This window comes from Sorghum bicolor, chromosome 3 (assembly GCF_000003195.3).
Source record: "Sorghum bicolor cultivar BTx623 chromosome 3, Sorghum_bicolor_NCBIv3, whole genome shotgun sequence".
Classification (NCBI taxonomy): Eukaryota; Viridiplantae; Streptophyta; class Magnoliopsida; order Poales; family Poaceae; genus Sorghum; species Sorghum bicolor.
Genome location: NC_012872.2, coordinates 59,655,687 through 59,672,257, shown reverse-complemented (window position 1 = coordinate 59,672,257; position 16,571 = coordinate 59,655,687). Strand labels below are relative to the sequence as shown.

Genomic DNA, 16,571 nt, shown 5'->3' with positions numbered 1-16,571 from the left:
GCAAAATGATAGACCAAAACCTAATTTTTTTGGAAAAAATAAGAACTAAACACCCCCAAATTAGGTGATGCAATTGCTCACCTAGCACAAAGGGTATTTTGGCCCTGTCGTCTCCTTCCCTTCGCACCTAAAATGCATATAATTAGAGAATACATAACGTCCATGTCACACTCACACGTGATTTTATATACTAAGGTAAAATGAGATGTTGTATCCTCTTTTCTTCAATAGTGCCAAGTAAAAAGTGATAAGTTCGAGATCCTCTTATCGCTCTTCCTCCATTTTTTTTCTTTCTAAAATGCCTCTTCTTTTTGTTCCAGTGTTCACTGTGAGAGAGGGGACATGTTTTGCCAAATCAAAAGGGACTGCGAGTGGGGAAATGGTAATGGCATACATAATGAATCTAGGATTTAGAGGAGAAAAGTCACGAAACGAAGAGAGCTTGAACTTTACTCAAACTTAAAAAAACTAACCATTCACATGGATATATACACATCTTACACATTGCCCCTGAGATTCCATTTTCCTGAAGTGCTTATTTCATGCATGATTCATATGTATGAGTTCTAGCAACCTATCATTGGCAAAAAAGTTGGATATATAAATATGATTGACAAAATAGCTCGCTCAATAAGAAGATCATTCATTAAATAAGTCATTAAAATTATATGCTTGACTATGTCAAAATAAGGGCATGTTTGGTTTCTCGCCATAGGATGCCACACTGAAGCTTAGGCGTGCCACCGAATAAGTTGTTTGGTTGGTGAAATAACTACGGCACCCATAGTTTTTCGCAGTTGGCTTAAGTGTGGCGGCCAAAATCGGCGCCGCACCTTAAGCGGTGGCGGTGGCAGTGACGTGCTCTGACTGTCAACCTAAATAAGTTCCTCCAAAAAGATATCTTAAATAAATACCATATGGCTACATACTGAGTATGATTTGGTAACACATTTCCTTTTTTTCCACCACACCACGTTGCTAACGATTTGTGCCTAGATTCAAACAAAAAAAAAAGGTAAGGATACAACGGGGTGTGCCCACTACCATGAATCCTGATTCTGGCGGGGACCCATACGAAATATAGTACAGATACCATCACCTAACAACAGGAAAAAACACTTAAAATAACAAATAAATAAAGAATAAACAAAAAGGGTAGTACAAAATTTGTGAGAATATCAGGGGCGAAAATATAGGCAGTGGGGGCCATCTCCGCGCGTGGGGACGCGACGCGAGACGAGGAGAGCGGGGCTGGTGGGTTGGCAGGCAGGCGCGGCGAGGGCGAGCTCATCACCACCACCCTCCCTCCCTCTATAAATGCAGGGGCGCCGAATGCTCCCCAACGCCCTATACTAACCAGGGGGAGAGAGAGGTCAAGGAAGGCGAGCGACGCTCGGGAGGAAGGGCACCTCGCGACGGAGGCGGCGTCCCGCTCCCACCAATCCACGACACCGACCCCCTCCCCGCCGCGCCGCGCCGCCGCCGGGGACGAGCGTGGGCTGTGCAGCCAAAATCTAAGACACACCGATCCCTGGGCGTGAGTCGCGAAGTAGCGGCGGAGAAAAGGTCGGAGCCACAACGCGGCCGTGAGCCCGCAGCCACCGGTTCCGTCAGGCTAGACGGAGAGAGCGAGAGGTACCCGCTCCCTGCACCCCCTGCTTCCCAGGACCCGCGAGACGCTAAAAAATCCGACGGGATTGCAACTTGGCGGTTTGGTTCGGCTGTAGCGTGCGTGCGTGGTTGGTGGCATGCGCGGCCGTCTCGTTGTTTTTATTTATTTCGATCCGTTGATGTTTGATTCTGCGTCCTCCGTGCGTGCGCTCATTCGTGAATCTGCCGTGTCGCGGCGGCGGCGGAGGAATCTTCGCCGCCGTGCGGGGGGTTGGTAGATCTGTTCATCCCTGCGTGTGTTTCCGCCGCTGAGGCGTTTGTTTCGTAAAATTCTTTTTGGGAGTGCTCTGTTACACTGCAGAGTGGGGCGCACGATCTCTTCTGGATGTTTATGGTGTTGACATGTGGGCGTAGGGAAGGGGACAGCCTCGAGCTTTCTGCTCGTTTTTCCGGTGCTTTTTTAATTAGTTTTTCCCGGATTTCTGGTTCTTTTTTTTTTTGGCCTGCATGGCGTACTAGATCGATGAATCGCTAAGCGAATACCATCTGATGCTCGTCGTCGTTTGATTGTTGCATGGCAGGTACCCAGGCTTGCTGCTGAGCCATGTCGACGGCGCAAGGGACAGCGTTGAAGTCGGCGCCGATGGGGCCAGGTCGTCGGGCCCGGCGCGGCCGCCCCGTGGCGGCGCCGTACCGTTCGGGCTGGCAAGCCTACGGTGGCGTTTCCCTCGAGGGCGGCGGGTTCCTCGGTGGCGTGCAGCGCACCGAGGAGCGCGTCGCTCCGCGGGCGCCCCGCGCGGCGGCACGCGACGCCGAGGTGGTGAGGCCGCTCTCGAAGCTCCCGAACAGCAGCATTGGGCTCTACAATCCCTCGTTCGAGCGCGACGCGTGCGGCGTTGGGTTTGTCGCTGAGCTTTCTGGCGATTACAAGCGCGAGACTGTGAGTTTCATCGATTCCTTCAAAGATGCGATGCCACATGTATTGTAGTTACACTATTTTGATTTATCACGTTTGGGATGCCAATTTTGCTCTCCTTTTTTTTTTACCACAGGTTAATGATGCTATTGAGATGCTTGAGAGAATGGCACACCGTGGTGCCTGTGGCTGTGAGAAGAACACAGGAGACGGTGCGGGCATCATGGTCGCTCTACCACATGACTTCTTCAAAGAGGTGAGTTCTTTGCAACAAAAAGAAATAGACGAAAGCGAAACTGTTCTTTTGGACAGATAGTTCATTGCTTTTGCTTTGGTGTTCCTGCAGGTCACAAAGGATGCTGGCTTTGAGCTACCGCCACCAGGCGAGTATGCTGTTGGAATGTTTTTTATGCCAACCGATGAAAAGCGTCGTGAGAAGGGCAAAGCTGAGTTTAAGAAGGTTGGTGTAACACTGTCAATAACTTTGATAGCCTATTAGCAATGCAGGATTTGCATGTTTTCATTTCTCTGATTAACGATCTTGTCCTTGCAGGTCGCGGAATCACTGGGACATGTAATACTCGGGTGGCGTCCGGTTCCAACTGATAACTCAGACCTGGGTGAATCTGCACTGGAGACTGAGCCAGTCATTGAGCAGGTTTTCATTACCAAGAGTTCAAGATCAGAGGCTGAGTTTGAGCAACAGGTAATTCCATAGCATTAGATGTAATTGCACATCAACACATGTGATGGATTTGGCTTTAATATTTTTTCATGAATTGTTTCAGCTATATATCCTTAGGAGACTCTCAATCATCTCCGTCCGAGCAGCTCTGAACATTAAGCGTGGAGGAGAGAGGGATTTCTACATGTGTTCTCTGTCTTCAAGGTGCTTCCCTTTTCTCACTTGAGAAGTTTTTGTTTTGCTTTCATTCGGTTTCATGGCTGAAAAGGATCAGGGAGTCCCCACTAAGCACAGTTTTTGAAATGAAACTTTGGCAAGAATTTTAAATTTCTGTAGGGGGATAACGAAATATCGCCTTCCATTTGCTCTTAAGAATTGTAAATATGTAGCCAAATGATATTTTGCTTGGCCTAGGTTTGTATGAATAATTCTCATTTGAAGTTGTTTTTCTTTATTACAGGACTATTGTTTACAAGGGTCAGCTTAAACCATGCCAGCTTAAGGGGTACTACTATGCCGACCTAGGTCATGAAAACTTCACGAGTTATATGGCTCTGGTAAATACAAAACTTTGACACTCTTACACAAAAATTGTCATGACCATAGTCTCGGCAGATGGCAACCAATAATAGCAAGGCTGTTGTAAGAAGATACGCTTCCATGCAGGCACCAAACTTTGAACTGTCTTACCATCACTGCTCTACTCCTATGCTATTTCAGTCCTGGTTCTTGATGCCTTAAAGTGAAGTATTAGAAATCTCTATTAGTTGATACCCGATAACCATGTTGCAGAGTCCAGCTGCAGTTCTGCTATGGCCGACTGCTATGCCCGACTCATCAGGATGTGACCTCCGATTAGGTGGTGGGAAGGAAATGTGTTTGGTTTGAGGTAGCTTAGGGCTCCCAACTGTTTTGCATGAAATTCTGTGCAACTGACGCTTTCTTTTTCGTAGTGCTAGTGCTTCATTCTGATGTTCTATTCAGCATCTTAAAGCTGCAAACTATGGCTGTAATAAGATTTCTAAATCCATATATTAAAACAGGTTCACTCAAGGTTCTCCACAAACACCTTTCCCAGCTGGGACCGTGCACAACCAATGCGCGTTTTAGGTCATAATGGAGAGATCAATACCCTTAGAGGAAACAAGAATTGGTAATCTCGCTAAACCTTTATACATCTGCTGTAAAAATAGTTTCATAGTTTGGTGTGAACACAGTCATCTCCATATTCTTATGCTGTTTGGATTTTATGGTCCTTAGCTTGTCTTTAAGTAATCTGGATTTATGACAGGATAACAGCACGTGAGGGTCTCTTAGAGGCTGAGAAGCTTGGATTATCAAAGGAGCAGCTCTCAAGAATTCTGCCAATTGTTGATGCTACCTCTTCTGATTCTGGTATGAGCACATAATGTTTCAGTGTTGTGTGATGCACAGTTACACCTGGCAAATGAAAAATACCTATCTATCTTTTGGAAACTTATTACGTGGAAAAAACTGTAGGCGCATTCGATAATGTTCTTGAGCTTCTTGTCCGAGGTGGGCGAAGCCTGCCAGAAGCTGTGATGATGATGATCCCTGAGGCATGGCAGAATGATGGAAACATGGATCCTGAGAAGAAAGCTCTCTACGAGTTCCTGTCAGCACTTATGGAGCCTTGGGATGGACCTGCACTAATATCTTGTAAATATATTCTATTCCACTCTTCTTGTCTGATCATTCTGACTGGTTACTCAATCTACTCAACCCTAACTTGTCTTTCACCTACAGTTACTGATGGCCGTTACCTTGGAGCTACCCTGGACCGTAACGGTTTGAGGCCTGGTCGGTTTTATGTGACGCACAGTGGGCGTGTGATCATGGGTAGTGAGGTCGGTGTTGTTGATGTTCCTCCTGAAGATGTGCTGAGAAAAGGCAGGCTAAACCCTGGAATGATGCTATTGGTTGATTTTGAGAATCACACTGTAGTGGACGATGAAGCTCTGAAAACACAATACTCTAAAGCTCACCCGTATGGGGAATGGCTTAAAAGACAAAAGATACACCTCAAGGATATTGTAGAATCAGTGCCAGAAACCGATAGAGTTGCTCCAAGCATTTCTAGCTCACTTCCAGTAAGCCTTTCGCCATGCACCATTCTTACTAGTGACAACTTGGGCAAAACCTAAGTAATTTAGCACTTACAACTCTTACAATTTGGTGCAGCAAAAGAATGAGAACAAGGATGATGTTGGTATCAATGGGATTTTAACCCCACTGAAGGCCTTTGGGTAAGCAAGGAAGTTTTGCTCATAGTTAACTGATGTACCTGTTGGCGTTTCAAGTTTTGCTAATAGTTAACTGATGTACACCAGCTACACGGTGGAAGCCCTGGAGATGTTGCTACTGCCAATGGCTAAGGATGGAGTGGAAGCTCTCGGTTCCATGGGAAATGATACACCGCTTGCGGTGATGTCAAACAGGGAGAAATTGACTTTTGAGTACTTCAAGCAGATGTTTGCACAAGTTACAAACCCTCCGATTGACCCTATTAGAGAGAAGATTGTTACATCTATGGAGTGTATGATTGGCCCAGAAGGTGACTTGTTGGAAACAACTGAAAAACAATGCAACCGCCTTGCACTTAAAGGTCCCTTGGTATCTATTGATGAAATGGAGGCTATTAAAAAGATGGATTATCGAGGTTGGCGAAGCAAAGTGCTCGACATAACTTATCCAAAAAAGTCTGGAAGGAAGGGCTTGGAAGAAGCTTTGGACAGAATTTGTGCCGAGGCTCGTGAAGCCATAAGCAAGGGTTACACTATTTTGGTTCTCTCAGATAGAGGTTAGAAATTTATTTACAGTAGTCTATTTTTGCTCTATATCTTATATATGGTTATACTGATCGCCCAACAGTTAATTAAACTTCCCCACAGATGAGTTAAATGCATTCTACAAATTTGTTATAGCTTACAAACGTCTTCAAGCATACTATTTGTTGCTCTTTTCATTTGCACAATGTGGCATAACTTGCTTATTCCTTTTTGTTTAGTTTGAGAATAGCTCCTACTTTACACAATTTAATTTAATTTAATTTAATTCCTATGACAGTCCATCGAAGTTTCACGCCATTGAGATCTGACTTTATTTGTTTGCCTGAAATTGTTATGCAGGATTTTCCTCGGACCGTGTTGCTACCAGTTCTCTCTTAGCAGTGGGAGCAGTGCATCAGCACCTTGTTGCAAATCATGAGAGGACACGCATAGGATTGTTGGTTGAGTCAGCTGAACCTCGTGAAGTGCACCATTTCTGCACCCTGGTTGGATTTGGTGCTGATGCTATCTGCCCTTATTTGGCTATTGAAGCAATTTGGTGCTTGCAGAATGATGGAAAGATTCCTCCTAATGGTGATGGACAACTCTACTCAAAGGAAGAGCTGGTGAGGAAGTATTTCTATGCTTCTAACTATGGAATGATGAAAGTTCTTGCGAAGATGGGAATATCCACCCTTGCATCCTACAAAGGTGCGCAGATTTTTGAAGCTCTTGGTCTTTCTTCTGAAGTGATTGGCAAGTGTTTTGAAGGCACACCTAGCAGAATTGAGGGTGCAACATTTGAAATGCTTGCACGGGATGCTCTCCGTCTTCATGAGTTAGCTTTCCCATCAAGAACCCCTCCAGCTGGCAGTGCAGATGCAAAGGCCCTTCCCAACCCAGGGGATTACCACTGGAGGAAAAATGGTGAAATTCATCTCAACGACCCACTTGCAATGGGAAAATTACAAGAAGCAGCTAGAGTCAACAGCCGGGCAGCATACAAAGAATATTCGAAACGAATTCAGGAGCTCAACAAAGCGTGCAATCTACGTGGTATGCTGAAATTTAAAGATATTTCTGACAAGATATCTTTGGATGAGGTTGAACCTGCAAGTGAGATAGTGAAACGCTTTTGTACTGGAGCGATGAGTTATGGTTCTATTTCATTGGAAGCGCATACTGCCCTTGCTATTGCCATGAACAAACTTGGAGGAAAATCTAATACGGGTATGTTCTCATCCATGTGTAGCATTTCTCTGTTATAATGTGGACTTTTTTTTGGGCACATTAGCACCATGAAAAACCATCTGAATAAAAGTAGGATGTATGGACCATTTTCTAGTTTTTGTAAGTGTGATGTGCTGTTCTTTTCCTGAAACATGAATGTGCTGTCCTCTGCACTCAACATTTTAGAAACAACCTTGTCTAAAACTATAGTTAAATTGTTGCTATAAAATGAAACTAAATTATTCATTGCATATCTGCTCTTTCTAGAAAAACTTATCCCATGCCTTCTGGTAACCTTTCCATCTTGTTGATGTTGAATACTAGCTTTTGAAAACATGTCATACTGATTTGTTTGTTATAATTTATTGCAAGATAAGTTTGTTTGCCTTTTGTAATTTTAAAACGGTAGTACAAAACTAATGAGGACATCTGCTATAAATTTCTGGGGTTTAATAGAAGTACTTGAATAGTCATTTTTTCCTCCTACAGCCTGGTGCTGCAATGTTCCTTTTCGATTATAAACCCCGTTGTTGTCTCATATTGTAGTTCAGGAACATGCGTATTTTTTTTACCACAACATCATGGGAGGCCCCTACTTCTAGATCTTAATATTAAATATACTTATTCCCAAGTCTAAGACCTTTGTGACCAAATGCACATGCTTTAATATATCTGTGAAGGTGAGGGAGGGGAACAGCCCTCTCGGATGGAACCACTTCCTGATGGCTCAATGAACCCAAGACGAAGTGCGATCAAGCAAGTTGCTAGTGGACGTTTTGGAGTTTCCAGCTATTACCTGACTAATGCAGATGAGCTGCAGATAAAAATGGCTCAGGTACTTTGTCAACATTTTGACCATGCAGCCATTAAAAATGATTACATCCTGTTGAAAGAACATGGGTCTTCCATATTTCATTTTAGATTTACTGTATTTTTTACCTTAAATTTCTATAGGGTGCCAAACCTGGTGAAGGTGGTGAGCTTCCAGGCCACAAGGTTATTGGTGACATTGCTGTCACAAGACATTCCACAGCTGGTGTAGGACTGATTAGTCCACCTCCGCATCATGATATCTATTCGATTGAGGATCTTGCACAGCTTATACATGATCTTAAGGTATAAATTGTTAATAGAGTATTGCTGTTTTCTATACCACAAGATCTGTGATTCATTGATTGTTGCTGTTGGCTCAATTTATTTTTTTTAATACTCCCTGTCTTATCAACCTCTGAAGTCCTCTTATTGCTCTTAATATTCATGGATCACTTGCTGCGAGGGCTACTCTTGCTACTTTTTACTGGTGAACTTGCATGTATGTTTGTGAATCTCCAACTTGCAAATGCTGTTCAATGATAGTGATATTCTTGCCTATGCAGAATTCAAATCCTGGAGCCCGTATCAGTGTGAAACTAGTTTCTGAGGCTGGTGTGGGGGTTGTTGCTAGTGGTGTTGTAAAAGGACACGCAGATCATGTTCTTATTTCTGGCCATGATGGAGGCACAGGAGCTTCAAGATGGACTGGTATCAAGAATGCGGGACTTCCATGGGAACTCGGGTTGGCTGAGACACATCAAACTCTAGTAGCAAATGGGCTTCGTGGTCGAGCAGTTCTGCAAACAGATGGACAGTTGAAGACTGGTAGAGATGTTGCTGTTGCTTGCTTGCTTGGTGCAGAGGAATTTGGTTTCAGCACTGCACCACTGATCACACTTGGCTGTATTATGATGCGAAAATGTCACATGAACACTTGTCCTGTTGGTATAGCTACTCAAGACCCAGTGCTTCGAGAAAAGTTTGCTGGAGAACCAGAGCATGTCATTAACTTTTTCTTCATGCTTGCTGAGGAGCTAAGAGAAATCATGGCAAACCTTGGGTTCCGCACCATTACTGAAATGGTTGGACGTTCTGATATGCTTGAGGTTGATCCAGAAGTAGTGAAGAGCAATGAGAAACTTGAGAACATTGATCTCTCACTAATCTTGAAACCAGCTTCAGAGATTCGTCCAGGTGTTGCTCAGTACTGTGTTGAGAAGCAAGACCACGGCCTAGATATGGCGTTAGATAACAAACTAATAGATTTGTCAAGAACTGCTATTGAAAAGCAAGTCCGTGTTTTCATTGAGACTCCAATCCAGAACACGAACCGAGCAGTTGGAACTATGCTCAGTCATGAAGTCACAAAACGTTATCACATGAGTGGATTGCCTGCTGGTACAATTCATGTGAAGTTTACTGGAAGTGCTGGTCAAAGTTTTGGTGCTTTTCTTTGTCCTGGAATCACTCTTGAACTGGAAGGAGACAGCAATGATTATGTCGGTAAGGGCTTATCTGGTGGAAAAATTGTTGTGTACCCACCAAGGAACAGTTCTTTTGTTCCAGAGGATAATATTGTCATTGGTAATGTGGCTCTATATGGTGCTACCAAGGGAGAGGCATATTTCAATGGTATGGCAGCAGAAAGGTTTTGTGTTCGCAACTCAGGTGCTCAAGCAGTGGTTGAAGGAATTGGAGATCATGGATGTGAGTACATGACTGGAGGTGCTGTGGTTATCCTCGGAAAAACAGGGCGGAACTTTGCTGCTGGCATGAGTGGAGGCATTGCCTATGTTTATGATGTTGATGGGAAATTCAGTGCTCGCTGCAACAATGAGTTAGTTGACCTATATCATGTGGAGGAAGAGGATGACATCATCACATTGAAAATGATGATTGAGCAACATCGTCGCAACACTGAGAGTGTTTTGGCTAGAGACATACTCTCCGATTTTGATAATCTTCTTCCAAAATTTGTAAAAGTATATCCAAGGGATTATAAGAGGGTTTTAGAAAACATGAAGGCGGAAAAGGCTGTTGCTAAGCATGCAAAGGAGCCTAAGGTGGCAAATGGAATTTCTGTGACAACTAAGGTGAGATGCATTTTCAAGTGGCAACTCTGTTTCATTTTTCATATCACGGATTCCTACTTAGCTATTGTGAATTCATCATACCTAAACATTTCTAGTTTATTTATGATTTCGTATTCATTCAATAGAGAATTAAATTCTTGCACAAATGTTTATTCATCAGAACAGCTAATAATTGAATTCCAATACTTGGAAGCTCTCATTGACTACTTGTATCAACTTTCATGTACAGAAAGTACAACCTGATCAGTCAGCAAGCCGACCAACACGTGTTGCCAATGCCAAAAAGTATCGAGGTTTTATTACATATGAGCGAGAGAGTATTTCTTACAGAGATCCAAAAGAGCGTGTTAAAGATTGGAAGGAAGTTGCAATTGAATCAACACCTGGCCCACTATTAAATACACAATCTGCTCGTTGCATGGACTGTGGCACTCCTTTCTGTCATCAGGTGATATTTCTATTTTTGCTGTTTATTATTTTATACTCTCTCCATCCTGAAATATAAGGAATCCTAGGAATTTTAGGACAAATTATGTGTAATGCATATGGCGCATGTAACCCTCCTTAACAATAGATAGACTTTGTGCTTACCATATTTTGAGCTTGGCGATAAACACTATTTTTTTTTTGAGAACATGCATGACATGTAGTGGTAGGCACTAATGGCAGGTACGGATGTGATTGTGGCTTTGTGGGAGTTAATTCACCTAGAATACCTTATAATTTAGGACAATTTGAATGTTTCAATACCTTAAATTTCAGGACAAAGGCAGTATATATTTTAATTCTCTTTCCATCATTGTTAAGATGGATACATTTTCTGTATTCAGATTCAGTTGCTGAATTGAAGTTGTTGTTTCTCTACAGTATACTTCTAATGCGACTTGTTTGGTCCTTCTCTTATCTACTGATGATAAGATTTTGGAACTCTTTTTGTAACATTTTTATTTTACTTTCACAGGAAAGCTCAGGTGCTGGTTGCCCTCTTGGAAATAAAATCCCAGAATTCAATGAATTAGTTCACCAGAACAGATGGCGCGAAGCATTGGATCGATTACTTGAGACAAACAACTTCCCTGAATTTACTGGACGAGTTTGCCCTGCTCCTTGTGAGGGGTCATGTGTTCTTGGGATCATTGAGAATCCGGTGTCTATCAAAAGTATAGAATGTGCAATCATAGACAAAGGTTTCGAAGAGGGATGGATGGTTCCACGACCTCCACTTCAAAGAACAGGGTATTTACAGATACTTTTTAAATTCGTTTATTTTTGTCTGTGTTTGCAGTTTAATTTCACTACCAGGTAGTATCTCAGTATTGCTCTTTAACAATGAAATGATCCTATTACAGAAGGAAGGTGGCCATTGTTGGCAGTGGACCAGCTGGTTTGGCTGCTGCAGATCAACTAAATAAAATGGGCCATTTCGTAACTGTGTTTGAACGTGCAGACCGAATTGGAGGTTTAATGATGTATGGTGTGCCTAACATGAAGACAGACAAGATTGGCATTGTCCAGCGCCGTGTTAATTTAATGGCTGAAGAGGGTGTCACATTTGTGGTGAATGCCAGTGTTGGTAGTGATCCTTTGTACTCAATTGAACGTCTACGTTCTGAGAATGATGCAGTTATTTTGGCTTGTGGAGCAACAAAACCAAGGTAACAACAAACTGAAGGCACCCAGATAAAATTTTGATTTACACTAGCTCCTAAATATACCCCTGTATTTGTTTGTAAGATATAGATGGTATATCATTCAATAACTGCAACAAAATAGCATGATGTGCTTTATATTGACCTATGGGCATGTCCTTAACAGAGACCTCACTATCCCTGGACGTGAGCTATCTGGAGTTCATTTTGCAATGGAATTTCTCCATGCAAATACCAAAAGTTTACTCGACAGCAACCTGGAGGATGGTAAATATATATCCGCCCGTGGAAAAAAGGTGGTGGTTATCGGTGGAGGTGATACAGGCACAGATTGCATTGGCACATCTATTAGGCATGGTTGCACCAACCTTGTAAATCTTGAACTCCTGTCAAAACCACCAAGCAATAGAGCTGCTGACAACCCATGGCCGCAGGTGACTATCTTTCTCCCTTTGCAGTTATTTATCACGTTTTTTAGAGTACTGTTTTTGTCCTTAGGTTGCTGAGTGCAGGAATATATCGTTGCTTGTGCATCTTTTCCAGCTTTGGTGTTCTTATTTGCTTATTTCTCCTTTTGCTTTTAGTGGCCAAGAATTTTCCGTGTTGACTATGGTCATCAAGAAGCTGCTACCAAGTTTGGGAAGGATCCAAGAACTTATGAAGTCTTGACAAAGCGTTTTATTGGCGATGAAAATGGCAAGGTGAAGGCCCTTGAGGTAGTGCGTGTGAAGTGGGAGAAGGTAGATGGAAGATTTCAACTCAAGGAGATCGAAGGATCAGAAGAGATTATTGAGGCTGATCTCGTCCTCCTGGCTATGGGATTCTTGGGTCCTGAAGCGGTTAGTACCCCTCAAGGCTATTCTAGTTCTAGTGCCTAAGTACCATTGTTATAGTGCCTAAAGTACCATTTGTGAGAAATGCCGTCAAAAAACTATGTTGTCTTCCTGCAGACTATCGCTGAGAAACTGGGTTTGGAGAAGGACAACAGATCAAACTTCAAAGCGCAGTTTGGAGACTTTGCGACCAGTGTTGATGGTGTGTTTGCAGCCGGGGACTGTAGACGTGGACAATCACTGGTGGTTTGGGCCATCACGGAGGGGCGGCAGGCTGCTGCAGCGGTAGACAAGTACTTATCAAGGTATGATCAGAATGCTGCAGGCGACATCACTCCCTCCGGGGCAGGGCTCGTTCAGCCTGTTGCGGCATAAAAGCATAAACGGAAGCATGTTTTAGGTTGTCGTCAGTATATCCTGTGAATTGCTCACAGCAAATACTCTTCTTGTAGTTGTCTAAGAAACAGATACAACCGGGCTTATCAAGGAAAGAAAGCCCTTCTATATTTTGACGATAGATAAACAGTTGAAAGTTTTGGCGGCTATTGTTTCTTTTTCTTCTCCAGTTATTATGTTTTGCATGTCTGCATGTGGTTTTGTAGTCCGAATAATGTACAGTTTTCCCTTTATTAAATAGATGTAAATTTTTTGGGCAATCTGGCGATTATTTTCTGTTTGTATGCAAGCGCACCTGAGCCACCACCAGTCTGCAAATTTTCTGAGAGTTCCATCTTTCGAGTCTGATGGTAATTGCTATATGAGGCTGAGTCTCGTTCTCGGTCGACTTGTAGGAACACACCTTTGTTGGTTTATTATAGGTGTTTGGATTTGGATAGTTTTGGTCGTCACGCCCGCGGGTTCGTGATTGAGTTAACCCACCATGCCTGACCAGCTGCTCTGAAACTGTCAGGACGATTGAAAATCCAGAAAAATGACGACAGGTTGGACCATTGAATTTTTGAATGAAAAAATTTCCCCCAAAATAACTATTGAACAAAATAGGCAATTGAAGTCTTGCGTGAACGAAACAAAAATACGACTTAGAGTGTTTGGGACTGCTCTATAAATTTTAACATAGAGCAGCTCCACAAAAGCGTTTGTGGAGTACTTCTTTAGGTGTTCTTACAACTCCACCTATTTTTTCCGAACTTAGTACGTGGAGCTAAAACTGTGAGCTTTTGAACCTCGCCATTAACGTTAAGGCTATGCCATCCTAAGGTGCTACTAAATGGAAGGATCTTATCAACATCCATGAATGCAAAATCATAGATCGAACTGACAAATTGGCAACCTTCGGTGCTATCATAGTATCCGCTAAGTTCACGGGCTGGAGATAAGCGGACTCGAACCGCTGACATCCGCCATAGGGTAAACCACCGCCTCTCAGGCCTCCCCGACGGGTTCTACCGTAGAGGTGCAAGAGACGGATTCGGACTTCTTGCAGAGTGGAACAATGCAGTTCAGACACGAGATATATCTTTCAAAAAAGAAGGCTTTTTTCGAATAAGGCAATTGATTTGAGACCTTCGGATCCATTCTTTTTCCTATTCAAAGATCATGCCTTTGTCTCTGTGTTTTCACGTCCTCTTCAGGGAGAGCTAATGCTTATGCTTATTGGGTATTTTGGTTTGACATTGCTTCACGCCCAAAAAGAAGGCAGCTACGTCTGAGTGAAACTTGGATATGGAAGTCTTCTTTCGTTTAGGGTGAAGTAAGATCAAGCTCATGAGCTTATTATCCTAGATCGGAACAAATTAATTGATAGTTTTAAAAACATGGAGTAGAACAGTCCTAAACACCTTCTTTAACATAACGGAGCAAACCAACGACAGTGGACCTGTGCTACCACTAGCTCACGAGTCACGACGACCTGTCAACGCAAAGCCTAGCACAGATCCCTTCACACGCGTACACGGCCAACTCAAGGAGTCGCTACCCAGGCAGGCCCCCACGGTCGATCAGTTCAGTTGCCTTCAGATTTTCCGTTACGCTCCGCGCGCCAGCTTCTAGGAAACTGTCCTGAATAGGGACCCCACCCCACATATCGCACAACAAAACACCACGTCACCCACCCGGAATCCTGACCAACGCAATGCATCCGTTCCCGGCCGGCCCGTCTGGTCGCGGGCACGGGGCCGTGGCACCACGGCACGGGTCACCATCACCCGTCGTCAAAGCTCGGCTCGACTCGAATCGAGGCGAAACGCGTGAATTCCGCCCCGTCGTCCACGGTCTCGAGCCACAGCCTGCGCTCCGGCCAGGTAACTCCGATCTCGACCAACAGCGTGGCACTCTCACCGCCGCGGCCACACCACTCCAGGTCCACCCTCCAAAAGACGACGGAGGAAGAGAAGCCCTCAGTTGAGAGTTCAGTCCCCCGTGGCCGTGGACCGCGAAGGAGCCCAGCCGCCCGGGTCTATACGGCGAGCTGCGCACGTCCTTTTTACCCAGGTTGAACCAGTCCTCCCCCCTTCGCGCACGCTACAATGCACGGCCGTACTTATTTAACCGCCCGGGCCAGCAGCACTCGAGCACCACCAGTCCTGCGGTCCAGTGTCCGGCGCCAGCAGCACCCTTTGCCTCCGCCCCGTGTCACTCCGTGACAACCATTCACTTGGCCAGTCAGTCCCGCTTCACGCACGCACGCACAGACATGGGCAACACCGTGGCGCCGTGCATGTGCCGCAAGGAGGCCGCCGGCACGGCCGCCGTGACGACCAGGGGGAGGCGGCGTCCCAAGAGCTTTGTCACCGGGTTGGTGCCGGCGGCGGGTCCGGATGCCGCGCCGCCGCCGAGGCGCTTAGCCGTCACGCCGCGCAAGCATCAGCGGGACGACGTCGAGCTCGAGCAGCAGCAGCAGCAGCAGCAGCAGGACGAAACGACGACGCGGGCGGGGCCGGGGCGTTCGCGTGCTCGTGCTCGTGCGGGAGGAGTCTCGTGGGCGGGCGGCGTCGGTGACGACGACGACGCCGCCGCCGTCGGCAAGCAGGCCTCGGGGGCCGCCGCGGTGGTGACGGTGAAGATCGTGCTGAAGAGGAAGGACGCGGAGGCGCTGGTGGCGAGGCTGAACGCGCAGAGCGCGCGGGAGCGCAAGGCCAGGATGGACGAGCTCAAGGGCGAGTTCCGTGCCGGGGACTGCGGCGCGATGAGCCCGACGCCGTGCCGGGACGCGTGGAAGCCCAGCCTTGCTCCGATAAAGGAGAACTATCCCAGTGGTGTGAGTCTGTGAGACTGTGACACACGACTAGTCAGGGTACCGGGAGATTGCTTAGAAGCAGTAGTAATTAACTTTGTTAGCTTAGCGTCCTTTTGTTGTTACAGCCTGTGAGACTGTGACACGACTAGTAGGCTGGTTGATCACCCGGCCATGTGCTACACGAGCTCTGCAAAGAGGTGGCTTCAAACCAGCACATCTATATATATGTTTTCATTTCATGGATCATTACAAAAACTATCGGGTTGGACTTTGATTTTAAATTAGGAAAGAACGGAGAGCATCATGCACAAGGGCTCCTCTTCCTTCACCCGAGCTGGGAACTCAACCGCGGGCACGTACGGACAGTTCAGCGATCGATCAGGCTCAGGCCATCTGTCGGTTCTGGCTTCATTACCATTGCCAAATGCCAATGGGTAGTACTGTCTGCTTCACTCGTTTACTACTATTTCGTATATGTTCTGTTTTTCGTTCATAAATTCACATGCTGTATTTCTTCGTCTGGTTCTAAATGTACTGCTTGCTAAGTACTCTCTCCATTCCAAGAATCTTCGAGAGTCAAAACATCTCAAAGTTTGATCAACATTATAGAAAAAATTAGAAAGGTTTATGATATCAAATAGATATTACTATGAAAACATAACTAACGAAGAACCTAATGATACTTAGATAGTATCATAAATGTTATTGTGTTATCATACAAATTTGGTCAAACTTAATATGCTTTGACTCTTCAAG

The 16,571-nt window shown here is 44.9% G+C and overlaps 2 protein-coding genes across 4 annotated transcripts; both read left to right on the top strand.

The window, feature by feature from the left end:
- On the top strand, window positions 1,334–13,275 carry LOC8068026 (glutamate synthase 1 [NADH], chloroplastic). Of its 3 annotated transcripts, none has more exons than XM_021457148.1 (23): window positions 1,334–1,635; window positions 2,193–2,551; window positions 2,664–2,783; window positions 2,874–2,987; window positions 3,081–3,233; window positions 3,316–3,416; window positions 3,673–3,769; window positions 4,256–4,365; window positions 4,504–4,607; window positions 4,713–4,892; window positions 4,980–5,323; window positions 5,415–5,479; window positions 5,564–6,033; window positions 6,362–7,231; window positions 7,912–8,066; window positions 8,186–8,347; window positions 8,608–10,137; window positions 10,367–10,585; window positions 11,099–11,373; window positions 11,487–11,792; window positions 11,953–12,220; window positions 12,371–12,625; window positions 12,737–13,275. In XM_021457148.1, the coding sequence occupies exons 2-23, from the start codon at window positions 2,216–2,218 to the stop codon at window positions 12,992–12,994; spliced, it is 6,492 nt and encodes a 2,163-aa protein (XP_021312823.1). In that variant the 5' UTR covers window positions 1,334–1,635; window positions 2,193–2,215; the 3' UTR covers window positions 12,995–13,275. The 3 variants fall into 3 exon arrangements, with proteins under 3 accessions (XP_021312823.1, XP_002458326.1, XP_021312824.1); XM_002458281.2 differs by lacking the exon at window positions 1,334–1,635 and adding an exon at window positions 2,046–2,063 and having other exon boundaries at window positions 12,737–13,272; XM_021457149.1 differs by lacking the exons at window positions 1,334–1,635; window positions 2,193–2,551; window positions 2,664–2,783; ... (2 more) ...; window positions 3,316–3,416; window positions 3,673–3,769 and adding an exon at window positions 4,005–4,101 and having other exon boundaries at window positions 12,737–13,272.
- LOC8061876 lies at window positions 15,145–16,096 on the top strand. Its single transcript, XM_021457548.1, has one exon. The coding sequence runs from the start codon at window positions 15,273–15,275 to the stop codon at window positions 15,846–15,848; it is 576 nt and encodes a 191-aa protein (XP_021313223.1). The 5' UTR covers window positions 15,145–15,272; the 3' UTR covers window positions 15,849–16,096.